Consider the following 15031-nt stretch of genomic DNA (forward strand, 5'->3'; position numbering starts at 1 on the left):
TACGACGTGTGTATAGACACACACACACACACACACACACACCACACACCTCACCTGACTGTGACCATCCACCTAAACCATCACCTAAACCACCTAAACCATCAATCAGAACAAAGACTGTGGTGTCTGGAACTGTGCTGACATTAGCAGAGTTAGCCTTGGTGGGATTGGTGATGGGATTGATTGATTGATGGTGGGATTGGTAGTGGGATTAATGGTGGGATTGGTGGTGGGATTGATTGATTGATGGTGGGATTGGTAGTGGGATTAATGGTGGGATTGGTGGTGGGATTGATTGATTGATGGTGGGATTGGTAGTGGGATTAATGGTGGGATTGGTGGTGGGATTGATTGATTGATGGTGGGATTGGTAGTGGGATTAATGGTGGGATTGGTGGTGGGATTGATTGATTGATGGTGGGATTGGTAGTGGGATTAATGGTGGGATTGGTGGTGGGATTGATTGATTGATGGTGGGATTGGTAGTGGGATTAATGGTGGGATTGGTGGTGGGATTGATTGGTGATGGGATTGATTATTGGTGGGATTGATTGGTGGTTGGATTGATTGATGGTGGGATTGATTGATGGTGGGATTGATAGTTGGAATGTTATTGATTGATTATAGTTCCCGTCTCCGGAGTGGGACACAGTGACTCCTGAAGCCAAAGATCTGATTAATAAAATGCTGACCATCAACCCATCCAAACGTATCACTGCCTCAGAAGCTCTCAAACACCCCTGGATCTGCGTATGTACCACTGAGCGAACACACACACACACACACACACACACACACAGATTTTATGCTGAAAACTCCACAGTAAGGTCTGTCTGTCTCTCTCTGTCTGCAGCAACGCTCCACGGTGGCGTCTATGATGCACAGGCAGGAGACTGTGGAGTGTCTGAAGAAGTTCAATGCCAGGAGGAAGCTTAAGGTAACTCTGCCTCCTGCTCTCGCTCTTCTGTTATCCTCCAGCCAACTCTAGCTTCTCTATTCCTCTTCCTCCTCCTCCTCACCCATACTGCTACCTGTTTCTCCCACACCAGTCCAGCTAGAGTCAGTCCCACGCCAATCTGAGGACCAGTCCAGCTAGAGTCAGTCCCACGCCAATCTGAGGACCAGTCCAGCTAGAGTCAGTCCCACGCCAATCTGAGGACCAGTCCAGCTAGAGTCAGTCCCACGCCAATCTGAGGACCAGTCCAGCTAGAGTCAGTCCCACGTCAATCTGAGGACCAGTCCAGCTAGAGTCAGTCCCACGCCAATCTGAGGACCAGTCCAGCTAGAGTCAGTCCCACGCCAATCTGAGGACCAGTCCAGCTAGAGTCAGTCCCACGTCAATCTGAGGACCAGTCCAGCTAGAGTCAGTCCCGTGCCAATCTGAGGACCAGTCCAGCTAGAGTCAGTCCCACGCCAATCTGAGGACCAGTCCAGCTAGAGTCAGTCCCGTGCCAATCTGAGGACCAGTCCAGCTAGAGTCAGTCCCACGTCAATCTGAGGACCAGTCCAGCTAGAGTCAGTCCCACATCAATCTGAGGACCAGTCCAGCTAGAGTCAGTCCGACACCAGTCCAGCTAGAGTCAGTCCCACATCAATCTGAGGACCAGTCCAGCTAGAGTCAGTCCGACATCAATCTGAGGACCAGTCCAGCTAGAGTCAGTCCGACACCAGTCCAGCTAGAGTCAGTCCCACATCAATCTGAGGACCAGTCCAGCTAGAGTCAGTCCGACACCAGTCCAGCTAGAGTCAGTCCCACATCAATCTGAGGACCAGTCCAGCTAGAGTCAGTCCGACACCAGTCCAGCTAGAGTCAGTCCCGTGCCAATCTGAGGACCAGTCCAGCTAGAGTCAGTCCCACGTCAATCTGAGGACCAGTCCAGCTAGAGTCAGTCCCACATCAATCTGAGGACCAGTCCAGCTAGAGTCAGTCCGACACCAGTCCAGCTAGAGTCAGTCCCACGTCAATCTGAGGACCAGTCCAGCTAGAGTCAGTCCCGTGCCAATCTGAGGACCAGTCCAGCTAGAGTCAGTCCCACGTCAATCTGAGGACCAGTCCAGCTAGAGTCAGTCCCACATCAATCTGAGGACCAGTCCAGCTAGAGTCAGTCCGACACCAGTCCAGCTAGAGTCAGTCCCACGTCAATCTGAGGACCAGTCCAGCTAGAGTCAGTCCGACACCAGTCCAGCTAGAGTCAGTCCGACACCAGTCCAGCTTAGGGCTTCATCACTGGAACTGTGTTTCCCACTTTAAATTTCTTGTGTTTTTTTCCTGCCTCTGATTTCCCTGCTGTCAGGGTGCCATTCTGACCACCCTGCTAGTCACGAGAAACTTCTCAGGTAAGTTGTGTAACTCACTTGTGTGTACGTCCCTGTGTGTTAGTCTCGCATCTCCTGCAGGTGTGTTTATGTACTTTGACTGTGGCTCTAGATATCTAGAACTGGGCTCTGGGGTTGAAGGTCTGGTCTGAACTACATGAGTTTAGAGTTGTAGCAGCTGGAGACGGACGTGGTGTCTCGCAGCGTCTCCGTCACCCTGCAGCAGCTGAAATAAAGGAGTTGCACGCTCTCCTGTTCCTCAGCAGCGAGATGTTTGGGCTGAAGCCTTCAGGAAGAAGTGAGGGAACACCTGTGGGTGAAGGTCAGGGAGGAGGGAGGGTCATCAGGCTCCTCGCTGCTGTACTGCTTTGGGCTGTGGGTTGTAATCGACTCCAGAGTTGGGTCAGGACAGTCCAATACGTCTCCACACCACCACTGACTCCACTGACCACACACACACACACACACACACACACACACACTATAGGGGATGTGGGGTGGTGTTAGAGCAGTAAGATCTTTTGCTCCTGTTCATCATTTCTTTCTCTCCTTTTTTGGGCGTGGTGTTTCCTGAGGTAAGATCCTGATTGGATGCAAGACAGGTCAATGAGACTGTCTGACCAACCAGATGCACTGCCTGTTTGTCTGAGCCTGAGCGCCCCAATGTGCATGACAGAAGGATTACATTCATGAAGTGGTTTAACAGTAATAGCCAGTAAGAGCCGCTGACCTCTGCTAGCGGATACTTTCTGAAAGTAATCCTTCAAATAATTACTGACGTTCTCGGACCCCTGTTCGTCTGTTTGTCCCCCAAGTGTTTATTCCCCCAGGTGTATTATATATTTAATAGGGGGTCACCGTACAGGGTCTGTGGAGGGGATGATAGCAGGGTTCCTTCTGTAGTGCTGAAGAACCATCCATAAACCTTTTAAAGTGTTAAACATTTGTTGGACAGAAATGGACCCACTGTTTCAGCGGGGGTCACTGGGGTCAGAGTTACTGTTTATCTCTGCCTTAGTCTTTGTAATAACAGCTGTATTTACTCATGCGTTGATCTGCACTCTGCTGCCCCCTTGAGGGAGGGAGGGATGGTAATCACTGTAGTGGCGTGACAGTACTGGGAGTGAGGGATTGAGGTGGCTGGGTGGGCTGCGCTGCATGAGGTGTGTTTAAGGTTCAAACGACTGCATTCATTCTGCATTAAGTGTGTGTTAACGTCTGAGTGTGTCTCTCCTGCTAGAGCTGCTCGTAAGGTAGACCCCCCATTCCCCCACCAACCTGCCTGCAGCATGCAGATCAGTGACTGAGCTGCTGATGTGTTGTTATTTACTTGTTTGTTTGTTTGTTTGTTTGTTCGCACAACAGCAGCCAAGAGTTTGCTGAACAAGAAGCCAGACGGAGTGAAGGTGTGTAAAACCCACTGAACACCATTCTTCTGTGTACTGTAACACACCCGACACAGTCACAAACACACCTAATCAAACACACACCTCATCAAACACACAGTCATCAAACACACAGTCACAAACACACCTAATCAAACACACACCTCATCAAACACACAGTCATCAAACACACAGTCACAAACACACAGTCATCAAACACACCTAATCAAACACACAGTCATCAAACACACAGTCATCAAACACACAGTCACAAACACACAGTCATCAAACACACCTCATCAAACACACACCTCATCAGTAACACCTCATCAAACAGTCATCAAACACACACCTCACAAACACACAGTCATCAAACACACACCTCATCAAATACACAGTCATCAAACACATAGTCACAAACACACACCTCATCAAACACACCTCATCAAACAGTCATCAAATACACACCTCATCAAACACACGGTCATCAAACACACACCTCATCAAACAGTCATCAAACACAAACCTCATCAAAGACACAGTCATCAAACACAGTCATCAAACACATAGTCACAAACACACACCTCATCAAACAGTCATCAAACACACCTCATCAAACAGATAGTCACAAACACACACCTCATCAAACAGTCATCAAACACACACCTTATCAAACACAGTCATCAAACACACACCTCATCAAACACACAGTCACAAACACACCTCATCAAACACACAGTCATCAAACACACACCTCATCAAACAGTTATCAAAAACACACCTCATCAAACACACAGTCACAAACACACCTCATCAAAGACAGTCATCAAACACAGTCATCAAACACACAGTCATCAAACACACACCATCAAACACACAGTCATTAAACACAGTCATCAAACACACAGTCATCAAACACACACCTCATCAAACACACAGTCATCAAACACACACCTCATCAAACACACAGTCACAAACACACCTAATCAAACACACACCTCATCAAACACACAGTCATCAAACACACAGTCACAAACACACCTCATCAAACACACATTCATCAAACACACCTCATCAAACACACACCTCATCAGTAACACCTCATCAAACAGTCATCAAACACACACCTCACAAACACAGTCATCAAACACACACCTCATCAAATACACAGTCATCAAACACATAGTCACAAACACACACCTCATCAAACACACCTCATCAAACAGTCATCAAACACACACCTCACAAACACACTGTCATCAAACACACACCTCATCAAATACACAGTCATCAAACACATAGTCACAAACACACACCTCATCAAACACACCTTATCAAACAGTCATCAAATACACACCTCATCAAACACACGGTCATCAAACACACACCTCATCAAACAGTCATCAAACACAAACCTCATCAAAGACACAGTCATCAAACACAGTCATCAAACACATAGTCACAAACACACACCTCATCAAACAGTCATCAAACACACACCTCATCAAACACACACCTCATCAAACACAGTCATCAAACACACACCTCATCAAACACACAGTCACAAACACACCTCATCAAACACACCTCATCAAACACACAGTCATCAAACACACACCTCATCAAACACGGTTTGTTTCAGTTTATTTCTGGAATTTCTGGAATTTCCTGGAGATTAAAGGATGTTTAATTGTAAACATGGAGAATTCCGGTCCAGAAGGTAATGTTGCGGCTGCCTGGGAGCTCTGCTGAAGTGGTTCAACTGCTTTTTGAATGAGGCTTAAAACCCTTCATATACACGCCTCCCTTATTCACACTAAACTACACCCCCTACGTCGGCGGTCACCAGCCCTTCTGGAGATCTACTGTCCAGGAGGTGTGACCGTTAGCCCAAATCTAACACCCTTCACTCAGCTAAGCTAAGGTCATAATGTTTTGGCTCTTTGCTGAGCGTGTGCTATTAGCTGCTTTACTCAGTAGTATGGAGGTCTCTCGGGACCCGCTCTGGAGGCTCAGGTCCTGCAGGGTCAGTATCAGTGGTAATTAATGTGACCGCTGGAGCTCTGAGAGGAACCGGAGCTGGAGGCTTTAGTCCACAGAGAGTCGCTTCAGGGCCTTACTGTTCCCGTCAGACACACACCGAACGCACAGTTACTGAACTGCAGGTGTGTGTGATGGTCAGCAGGAGCTGCAGGGCGGTGCTGCACCCACAACAGTATTAAAGAGGGGGTGGAGCCTGTCAGTCATCAACCCTTATTAACTGGTAAAAGTAGCTAGCTATGCTAACCCAGTATTCCAGCTCTTTAACGTTTAGTGCTAACTAGCTTTCCAACACAACGCGGAGAGACCACCTTCCAGGGACGATGACCTGCGTCCGGGGATTTCGTTCCTGCCTGGGTTGCTCTGCTGCAGGTTCTGGAGTGGACCAGAACATCCTGACCCAGAGAAATGGCTCGGTTCTGAAGCTCCGGGGACAATGTCTTCCACACCCGAGCGTCCCTCCACAGAACGGTAAGAGCAGAGGTGGGGGCGTTTGGGTGGTGCGAGTCCTCTTCTTTAGGAGGAGGATTTTGTGGAGCTCCACAGCACTCCCATCTCTCCGTGTGGAATGTTGGGTTAGCATAGCTAGCTGGGTTGTGATCAGTGTCCGCAGCGTAAATAAACAGACTCCGCCCCCGACTGAATTTTCCATTCCACCTTAAACAGCGCAGCAGCTCCACTCCGGCCACGTTTGTGGTTTGCGTCTCCCTCTGAAACGGGAGCGGGGGAGGCGGTGTAGCCGCCGCGGGAATCCCGCCTCCGTCTCGTCTGTCCTGAAGCCGCGGGAAGGTGCTGAGCGTTCCAGCAGACGTCCTGCAGGCTCCTGCTCCGGTTCTATGTTCTCCTGGTGTTCTCCGTGATCTGAGTGTGACTCTGTTTGTCTTTGCTCTCCTCTCTGTCTCTCTGTCTGTCTCTCTGTCTGTCTCTCTCTCTGTCTATCTCTCTCTCTCTGTCTCTCTCTCTCTGTCTCTCTCTCTCTGTCTGTCTCTCTCTGTCTCTCTCTCTCTGTCTGTCTCTTTGTCTCTCTGTCTATCTCTCTGTCTGTCTCCGTCTCTCTGTCTGTCTCCGTCTCTCTGTCTGTCTCTCTGTCTGTCTCCGTCTCTCTGTCTGTCTCTCTGTCCGTCCGTGGCTCTGTTCCTTCTGCAGTGTGTTTTTGGTAATGTCTGATCTGCTCCTCACACCCCCTACAGGTCAACAACAAAACCAACATAGCCAGCAGCCCCAAAGACACAGGCCCTGCCCCAGCACTGGTATCCACAGCAACAAGCCCCCCAGACCCCTCCCCCTGCATGGCGCTTTCCAACAATGCTGTGTTTGGTGTCGTTTCTGAGGGACATTTAAACACGGGGATTTACGGCTGTAGAGCATCTGTCCTCTGGGTGTTAAACGGTGCACTAGACCAACTGGTGTAGCAGGTGTACTGGTGTAGCTGGTGAACTGGTGTAGCTGGTGTACTGGTGTAGCAGGTGTGCTGGTGTAGCAGGTGTACTGGTGTAGCAGGTGAACTGGTGTAGCAGGTGTACTGGTGTAGCTGGTGAACTGGTGTAGCTGGTGTACAGCTGTAGCAGGTGAACTGGTGTAGCAGGTGAACTGGTGTAGCTGGTGTACTGGTGTAGCAGGTGAACTGGTGTAGCTGGTGTACTGGTGTAGCAGGTGTGCTGGTGTAGCAGGTGTACTGGTGTAGCAGGTGAACTGGTGTAGCAGGTGTACTGGTGTAGCAGGTGTGCTGGTGTAGCAGGTGTACTGGTGTAGCTGGTGTACAGCTGTAGCAGGTGAACTGGTGTAGCAGGTGAACTGGTGTAGCTGGTGTAGCAGGTGAACTGGTGTAGCTGGTGAACTGGTGTAGCTGGTGTACAGCTGTAGCTGGTGAACTGGTGTAGCTGGTGTACAGCTGTAGCAGGTGAACTGGTGTAGCAGGTGAACTGGTGTAGCTGGTGTACAGCTGTAGCAGGTGAACTGGTGTAGCAGGTGTACTGGTGTAGCAGGTGAACTGGTGTAGCTGGTGTACTGGTGTAGCAGGTGTGCTGGTGTAGCAGGTGTACTGGTGTAGCAGGTGAACTGGTGTAGCAGGTGTACTGGTGTAGCAGGTGAACTGGTGTAGCAGGTGTACTGGTGTATTGGTGTAGCAGGTGAACTGGTGTAGCAGGTGAACTGGTGTAGCTGGTGCACAGCTGTAGCAGGTGTACTGGTGTAGCAGGTGTACAGATGTAGCTGGTATACTGGTGTAGCAGGTGTACAGATGTAGCTGGTGTAGCCAGTGTAGTGGGTTTAGCAGGTGTAGCCAGTGTAGTGGGTGTGCAGGTGTAGTGGTTGTACTGGTGTATTGGTGTAGCTGGTGTATAGGTGTTGTGTGTGTAGCAGATGTACTAGTGTAGAGGTGTGGTGGGTGTAGCAGATGTAGAAGGTGTAGCAGGTGGAGCTGGTGTACAGGTGTAGTGGGTGGAGCAGGTTTACTGGAGTAGTTGGTGGAGCAGGTGTACTGGTGTACAGGTGTAGTGGGTGTAGCAGATGTACTAGTGTACAGGTGTGGTGGGTGTAGCAGATGTAGAAGATGTAGTGGATGGAGCTGGTGTACAGGTGTAGTGGGTGGAGCAGGTTTACAGGTGTAGTGGGTGTAGCAGATGTACTACTGTACAGGTGTGGTGGGTGTAGCAGATGTAGAAGATGTAGTGGATGGAGCTGGTGTACAGGTGTAGTGGGTGGAGCAGGTTTACAGAGGTAGTTGGTGGAGCAGGTGTACTAGTGTACAGGTGTGGTGGGTGTAGCAGATGTAGAAGATGTAGTGGATGGAGCTGGTGTACAGGTGTAGTGGGTGGAGCAGGTTTACAGGTGTAGTGGGTGTAGCAGAAGTACTAGTGTTCAGGTGTGGTGGGATTTAGCAGATGTAGAAGATGTAGTGGATGGAGCTGGTGTACAGGTGTAGTGGGTGGAGCAGGTTTACAGGTGTAGTGGGTGTAGCAGATGTACTGGTATACACGTGTAGTGGGTGGAGCAGCTGTACTGGTGTACAGATGTAGTGTGTGGAGCAGGTGTACTGTTGTACAGGTGTGGTGGGTGGAGCAGGTGTGGTGGGTGGAGCAGGTGTACTGGTGTACAGGTGTAGTGGGTGGAGCAGGTGTACTGGTGTAGCAGGTGTAGAAGGTGTGTTTGAAGTGCACCTGTGGGTTTTAGCGTACCTTTTAAAACTCAGATCAGCAGTAAATCCGCCCCCATCGCTCTACCCCTGCCCCCCCTCCTCCTACCTGTGTGTGTGTGAGTGTGTGTGAGTGTGTGATGCTGCATGATCACTAACACTGTAATGTATGAAACATGCAAACGATCCTCTAACCAATCAGAGTGTGTTCTTGTGTTTCTTTGAGAATCCTGACCAATCATAGCTCTCCAGCTCCACAGTGTGAGTGTGTGTGTGTATAAGTGTGTGTGTGTGTGTGTGGAGGAGGAGCTGGTGATCAGTGATTGGTCTGTTTACAGTGTCTAATCTGAGCTGAACGTTGATCTCAGACTGCAGCACAACCTTGGCTCTGACACTCCCAGTGGATCACCTCCACCTGCATGATTACACAGCATGGGCTGGTGTGTGTGTCTGTGTGTCTGTGTGTCTGTGTGTGAGTGTGTGAGTGAGTGAGTGTGTGAGTGAGTGAGTGAGTGTGTGTGTGTGTGAGTGTGTGAGTGAGTGTGTGAGTGAGTGTGTGAGTGTGTGTGTGAGTGAGTGTGTGTGTGTGTGTGTGAGTGTGTGAGTGAGTGTGTGTGTGTGAGTGAGTGTGTGTGTGTGTGTGTGTGTGTGTGTGTGTGTGAGTGTGTGAGTGAGTGAGTGTGTGTGTGTGTGAGTGTGTGTGTGTGTGTGTGTGTGAGTGTGTGAGTGAGTGTGTGTGTGTGAGTGAGTGTGTGAGTGTGTGTGTGAGTGAGTGTGTGTGTGTGTGTGTGAGTGTGTGAGTGAGAGAGATCTGTGCAGGATGGTTAGAGAAACAGAACACATCATAATAGCTCAGCAAAGACCTCCAGCACAGCTGTAGCACATGTTGGTGTTGGTGTGGTTAAGGTGGTGAAGATGTTGGAGGAGAGAAGGTGGTGAAGATGGTGGAGTAGATAAAGTGGTGTAGAAAAGGTGGTATAGATTATGGTGTAAGTATTAATGTAGGTGTTGGTATAGGTATCTGAATAGATTAGGTGGTGTAGATGTTGGTGTAGTTAAGATGGTGTGGATATTGGAGTAGATAAGGTGGTGAAGATGATGGAGTAGATAAAGTAGTGTAGATGGTGGTGGTGTAGATGTTGGAGGAGATGAGGTGGAGTAGATGGGGTGGTGTGGATAAGGTGGTGTGGATGTTGGTGTAGTTAAGGTGGTGTGGATGTTGGTGTGGATAAGGTGGTGTAGATGCGGTGGTGTATGTGGTGCTGGTGTATGTGGTGTGGGTGGTGCTGGTGTAGGTGGTGTATGTGGTGCTGGTGTAGGTGGTGCTGGTGTAGGTGGTGTAGATGGTGCTGGTGTAGGTGGTGTAGATGGTGCTGGTGTAAGTGGTGCTGGTGTAGGTGGTGTATGTGGTGCTGGTGTAGGTGGTGTTGGTGTGTGTGGTGCTAGTGTAGGTGGTGTGGGTGGTGCTGGTGTAGATGGTGCTGGTGTAGGTGGTGGTGGTGTGGGTGGTGCTGGTGTAGGTGGTGGTGGTGGTGTAGGTGGTGGTGGTGGTGTGGGTGGTGCTGGTGTGTATTGCTCTCAGTAACTGTGTGTATTTCAGGAGCCTCAGACTACAGTGATCCATAACCCGGTGGAGAGGAACAAGGTGAGCTTCATCCAGCAGATCTTCATTCTTTACACAGCAGACGTCAGGGTGACCGCCTGGGTAGGGTTCTCCGAGTTCTTCGGCGGCCTCGAGCCGGTACCCTACTTCACTTCCAGCTGGTTTGTTTGTAACGTGCTGTAACGCTCCCACACGCCGGTTCTCCGTCCTGCTGACCGGAGAACCCCGGCAGACTCTCACTGAGGTTAGAACTTCAGCTGTGAAGCGGCCGACCCAGCCGGCTTCAGAGCTCTTAGAGCGAGGAACCGCTGAGTAAAAGCAGTCTGGACACTTGCTGTCGGACTAGCGGTTCTGAGCAGTGGGAATCCTGTTCAGGCGGCCTGGCGGGTCAGAACCGGCTCAGAAAGCTGTTCTTCTGAAAGCTTCTAAAGAAATCTTGCCGCCTGGCCACTCCACCGTCTAACAGCAGGTTCCCTCTGTCTTTCTCAGGAGTCTACAGAGAGCGCCAACACCACAATAGAAGAGGAGGACTCGAAAGGTAGGAACCATCGTCCGTCCGTCCACCTGTCTGTCTGTCCGTCCACCTGTCTGTCCGTCCGTCCGTCCATGTCTGTGGCTGCATCATCTTTCCAGATCTGTCTCTTCTTCTCCTGAAATGAATGCCTTCCAGTGTCCCCTAATGCCCTCCGATGTCCCTTAATGTCCTCAAGCTATCTTTAATGCCCCTCTGACTGCCACCCACCTGTCCCTAATGCCCCCAATTGTACTTACTACCCCCTCCAATGTCCTTTAATACCCTTAAACTGTCCTTAATTCTGCCCCGATGTCAATTAACGTCCTGCAGCTGTCCTCAATGCATCTTCAATGTCCCTTGTTGCCCCTCAACTGTCCTTAATGTCCTGTTAACGACGCATGTCTTGTCGAAGAGGCTGTAAATCTTCCGGGCTGGAGACACAGATGAGGGTTGCTAATTGGGGCTGCAGTCAGTTCTCCGGACTTTAGGACTGAAATCAGACTGAAATCAGACTGAAATCAGGTGAATGTCTGTGATTTCGCCCGGCAGGTTGAAGCTCCTCTGGTTTTCTGGTAGATTCTAGTTTTTCTTGCTGTTTTTCATCTTAAATGTGACCTTTTGACCAATTCCGAGCGTCTCTCTGCTGTCCCTCAGCCTGCCACCCTATGAGTAAAGGTAAATCCGTATTTTCCTCTTTTGGACGGAAGTGTTTCCCTCAATCGCCTCTAAACGCTGACCATTCTGCAATCGGACAGTGAGGAATTCTGGGAAACACTTTTGCTTTAGGTGCCCATTTCTAGCCAGTAGCACTGAGCATGTTAGGGGCGCAGTGGTGTGTGACGGGGTGGTGTGTGTAATAACACACACTTCTTTAAGCTGAACAGTCTGATTGAGAATGAGCTCCTTATGGCTGGACCCTAAACCCAGAGCTCGGTTCTTCCGATTCTGATGAGAAATGACCAGTCATGGTTTTGGTCTGGTGCTGTGAGAAGTGCTGATTCACTGTATGTGTGTGTGTGTGTGTGTATGTGTGTGTGTGTGTGTGTGTTGCAGCACGAAAGCAAGAGATCATCAAAGTCACTGAGCAGCTCATCGAGTCCATCAACAACGGAGACTTTGAAGCTTATTCGTGAGTACCCCCCAAACCCCCCCACACACACACGCCTGCTCTTACACACTCACAGAGGTTCTCTCTTGCTCACTGTGTGTGTAGGCTGTTTGATGCCCAGTGTGTGTGTAGGGAGTGCAGGTGATCGGAGCTGTAGCTCTGATTGGTCGTTTCTGAGCCTAATTGTTCTGTAAAACACTATAGCGAGCTAACTGTTAGCTAGAACCATAATGGTATCAGGTAATACTGATCATGCTAGCCACAGCAGACAAGCTCATGATGTTTGATGTTCATGATGGTTCCATATAGCTAACCAAGCTAACTGAGAACATTCCTGAATCATTCCTGAAGTACTGGGACACCCGTCATGATTAATTATTAGAAAGAGTGTCTCCTGCTGTTTTGATGCCAATAGGGTCCTGATGTTGATCTGCTCCAGAGAGATGGTCCTATTCTATTGGCAGTACTTCTTCTCTACAGGGACTAGACAAGCTGTGTGTGTGCATTTGCACATCTGTGTCAGTAATGGGTGCAGCTTACAGTAGCTGAATGTATTCATTAGAAGAGGTGTCCACAGACTTTTGGACAGTAGTAGTGTGAATGTGGTGAGGGAAGCAGCCTGTTAAAGTCTGGTCTCCTTCAGCCACACCCACACTGCTCCTGCCGGGGGTCGGAGTGGGCGTGCCGTAGTGTGAGCTGCCCACAAAAAAACTCAGTCCAGGGCAGTTAGGGGTTTGTACAGGCTAACCCACGCCCACAATACCACACCCACAGTGCCACACCCACAGTGCCACACCCACAGTACCACAGCCACTCCCACAGAGCCTCACTTATAGTGCCACGCTATGTGACCGACTGTTTAACAGCAGTAAACACAAACAAACAATTGTGTGTGTGTGTGTGTGTGTGTGTGTGTTCACAGTAAAATCTGTGACCCTGGCCTGACGTCCTTCGAGCCGGAAGCTCTGGGGAACCTGGTGGAAGGCCATGATTTTCATCGGTTCTACTTCGAGAATGGTATCTAGAACGTTACCTGCTGTAATGTTTTCTCTGCAGTGTTGAGTGTTCCCCGTCTGTCCGCCGTCCCTCACCACCATTAACCCGTGTTCCCACGGCTGTGTGTGTGTGTTGGGTCAGGTCTGTCAAAGGGGAACAAACCCGTCCACACCATCCTGCTGAACCCTCACGTCCACCTGATCGGAGAGGACGCCGCCTGCATCGCCTACATCCGCCTGACGCAGTACATGGACGGCAGCGGCCGGCCGCGCACCATGCAGTCGGAGGAAACGCGCGTCTGGCACCGCCGCGACGGAAAGTGGCAGAACATCCACTTCCACCGCTCCGGCGCCCCCAGCGTACCCCTCAAGTAAGATCAGATAATCAATCACCTGCTAATAGTTCATCAATAACATCTCCACAGTTTAAGAGGTGCTAAACTGCTATAGGCTGAACAGGCGTGTGTGTGTGTGGGTGTGTGTGTGTGTGTGTGTGTGTGCGTTGTAGTTAAAGGAATTTGTTGCAGCTGAAGAAGAACCTGCACAACCTGGACCTTAGATCCCTGACCCACCTGCCCAAGCCCCGCCTCCTTTACCCCTGTACTGCTGACAGCCTGGCAAATCAACCTTTTAAAAAAGACACACCCCCTTAGTGGGCGGGTCATACACACACACGGACATGATCAGAGGGAGTGTATTTTTAACGTTTTCTTTAGTGTTGTTTTTTTCTGAAGCTGTTTTGCATTTTAAATGTATAGAGATGTAAAGATAACCCCGCCCCTTCCCGGCTCCGCCCCTGTCTGAAGTGTATTTTTATGTGTATTTACGTGTGTGTGATAAATATAGAAATATCTACATTTGAAAGATAAGAATGTTCCTCCTCGCTCGCTCGTGTTCTGGTGATGTTCAGATGTTGTGGTTGTTACGAAAAAAAGACAAAAGAAAAAAAAAGTTCATCCTGATTCTGGAACAGCTGATCTGAGGTTTCCTCCACACCGACCGTCCCGTCATCATGAATATAGATATCAATATCAGAATGTAGCACATCGGTCAGATCGGTCAGACCGAGCCACGAGTCGTGGACGATCCTGTTTTTCCTCGTTCTGTATCGTAATTCATGGCCTAACGACGTTTCTATTAATCATAGATATGAATATTTATTCATGAGGGGGTCGTTATTAATATCCAGCTGTTTTATCATGCTTTGAGACTTTAACCCTTTAATGTTCACGTCTGAAGTGTTCCAGATGTTCTCCAGCCTGCAGAACTTTTATCACATCATTAATCTCAGTGCTGTGGTCACATGACTTCTGGTTTAAACACTTTATAATAAGAGCATAATCATGACTTAATATTGTGTTGATGGTGTGAATTATTCTATTAGAACTTTTTAATATTCCAATCATGTTCATGAATAAATGCTGAGATTTGCAGTGTTAAGAATTCACCCAGTGACGTAAATATGAGTGATTTAGAATTATAGACCTGGATAACAGGGTGGAGCTAAACTGCAGCTTCAGAATGATCAATACTGTTCATAATCATAAATAATAAAGTGCTGAAGTGATTGGTTTTGGCATTCAGTTAACATAACCAACTCACAAATCACACACACTTCATTTTTAGTTCGATATACGTATTATATATATATAAATAAATAAATAATACAGTATTAATATATAAATAATATCAACATTTTAAACAGTTTGAATCACTTGTTGGATCCCTGGTATAACATTACTAGAAAACAACTTATTTATAAACAAAATCATTAAATATTAAGTTTCTCTCATTAATAATATTTGTTTATGTGTCACTATGGAAACAATCTCATCTCTGGAACAGCAGCATTTACAGTAGTTCTGCACTTCTTCAGTCAGACTGCTGCTCATTAGGCCCTGTTCTATCTGACCAATCAGAAGCTCTGTTGCTTTTCC

General features: G+C 48.7%; 1 protein-coding gene across 3 annotated transcripts in view; it reads left to right on the forward strand.

Annotated features, from left to right (window-relative positions):
• The window catches only part of camk2d2 (calcium/calmodulin-dependent protein kinase (CaM kinase) II delta 2), a 14934-nt gene extending 488 nt beyond the window's left edge, over positions 1-14446 (forward strand). The window contains exons 3-15 of one of the 3 annotated variants that reach the window (XM_072672110.1): positions 1-6; positions 628-750; positions 854-937; positions 2295-2337; positions 3682-3722; positions 6932-6991; positions 10475-10519; positions 10967-11015; positions 11646-11666; positions 12045-12120; positions 13022-13116; positions 13237-13465; positions 13603-14446. The exon at positions 1-6 is cut by the window's left edge and continues 89 nt beyond it. In XM_072672110.1, the coding sequence (XP_072528211.1) occupies positions 1-6; positions 628-750; positions 854-937; positions 2295-2337; positions 3682-3722; positions 6932-6991; positions 10475-10519; positions 10967-11015; positions 11646-11666; positions 12045-12120; positions 13022-13116; positions 13237-13465; positions 13603-13606 (876 nt within the window). In that variant the 3' untranslated portion in view covers positions 13607-14446. The remainder of the gene's footprint in view (positions 7-627; positions 751-853; positions 938-2294; positions 2338-3681; positions 3723-6931; positions 6992-10474; positions 10520-10966; positions 11016-11645; positions 11667-12044; positions 12121-13021; positions 13117-13236; positions 13466-13602) is intronic. The other 2 variants (XM_072672111.1, XM_072672112.1) reach the window with 2 other exon arrangements.
• The last annotated feature ends 585 nt before the right edge of the window (positions 14447-15031 follow it).

Source organism: Salminus brasiliensis, unplaced genomic scaffold, assembly GCF_030463535.1.
Source record: "Salminus brasiliensis unplaced genomic scaffold, fSalBra1.hap2 scaffold_58, whole genome shotgun sequence".
NCBI lineage: Eukaryota > Metazoa > Chordata > Actinopteri > Characiformes > Bryconidae > Salminus > Salminus brasiliensis.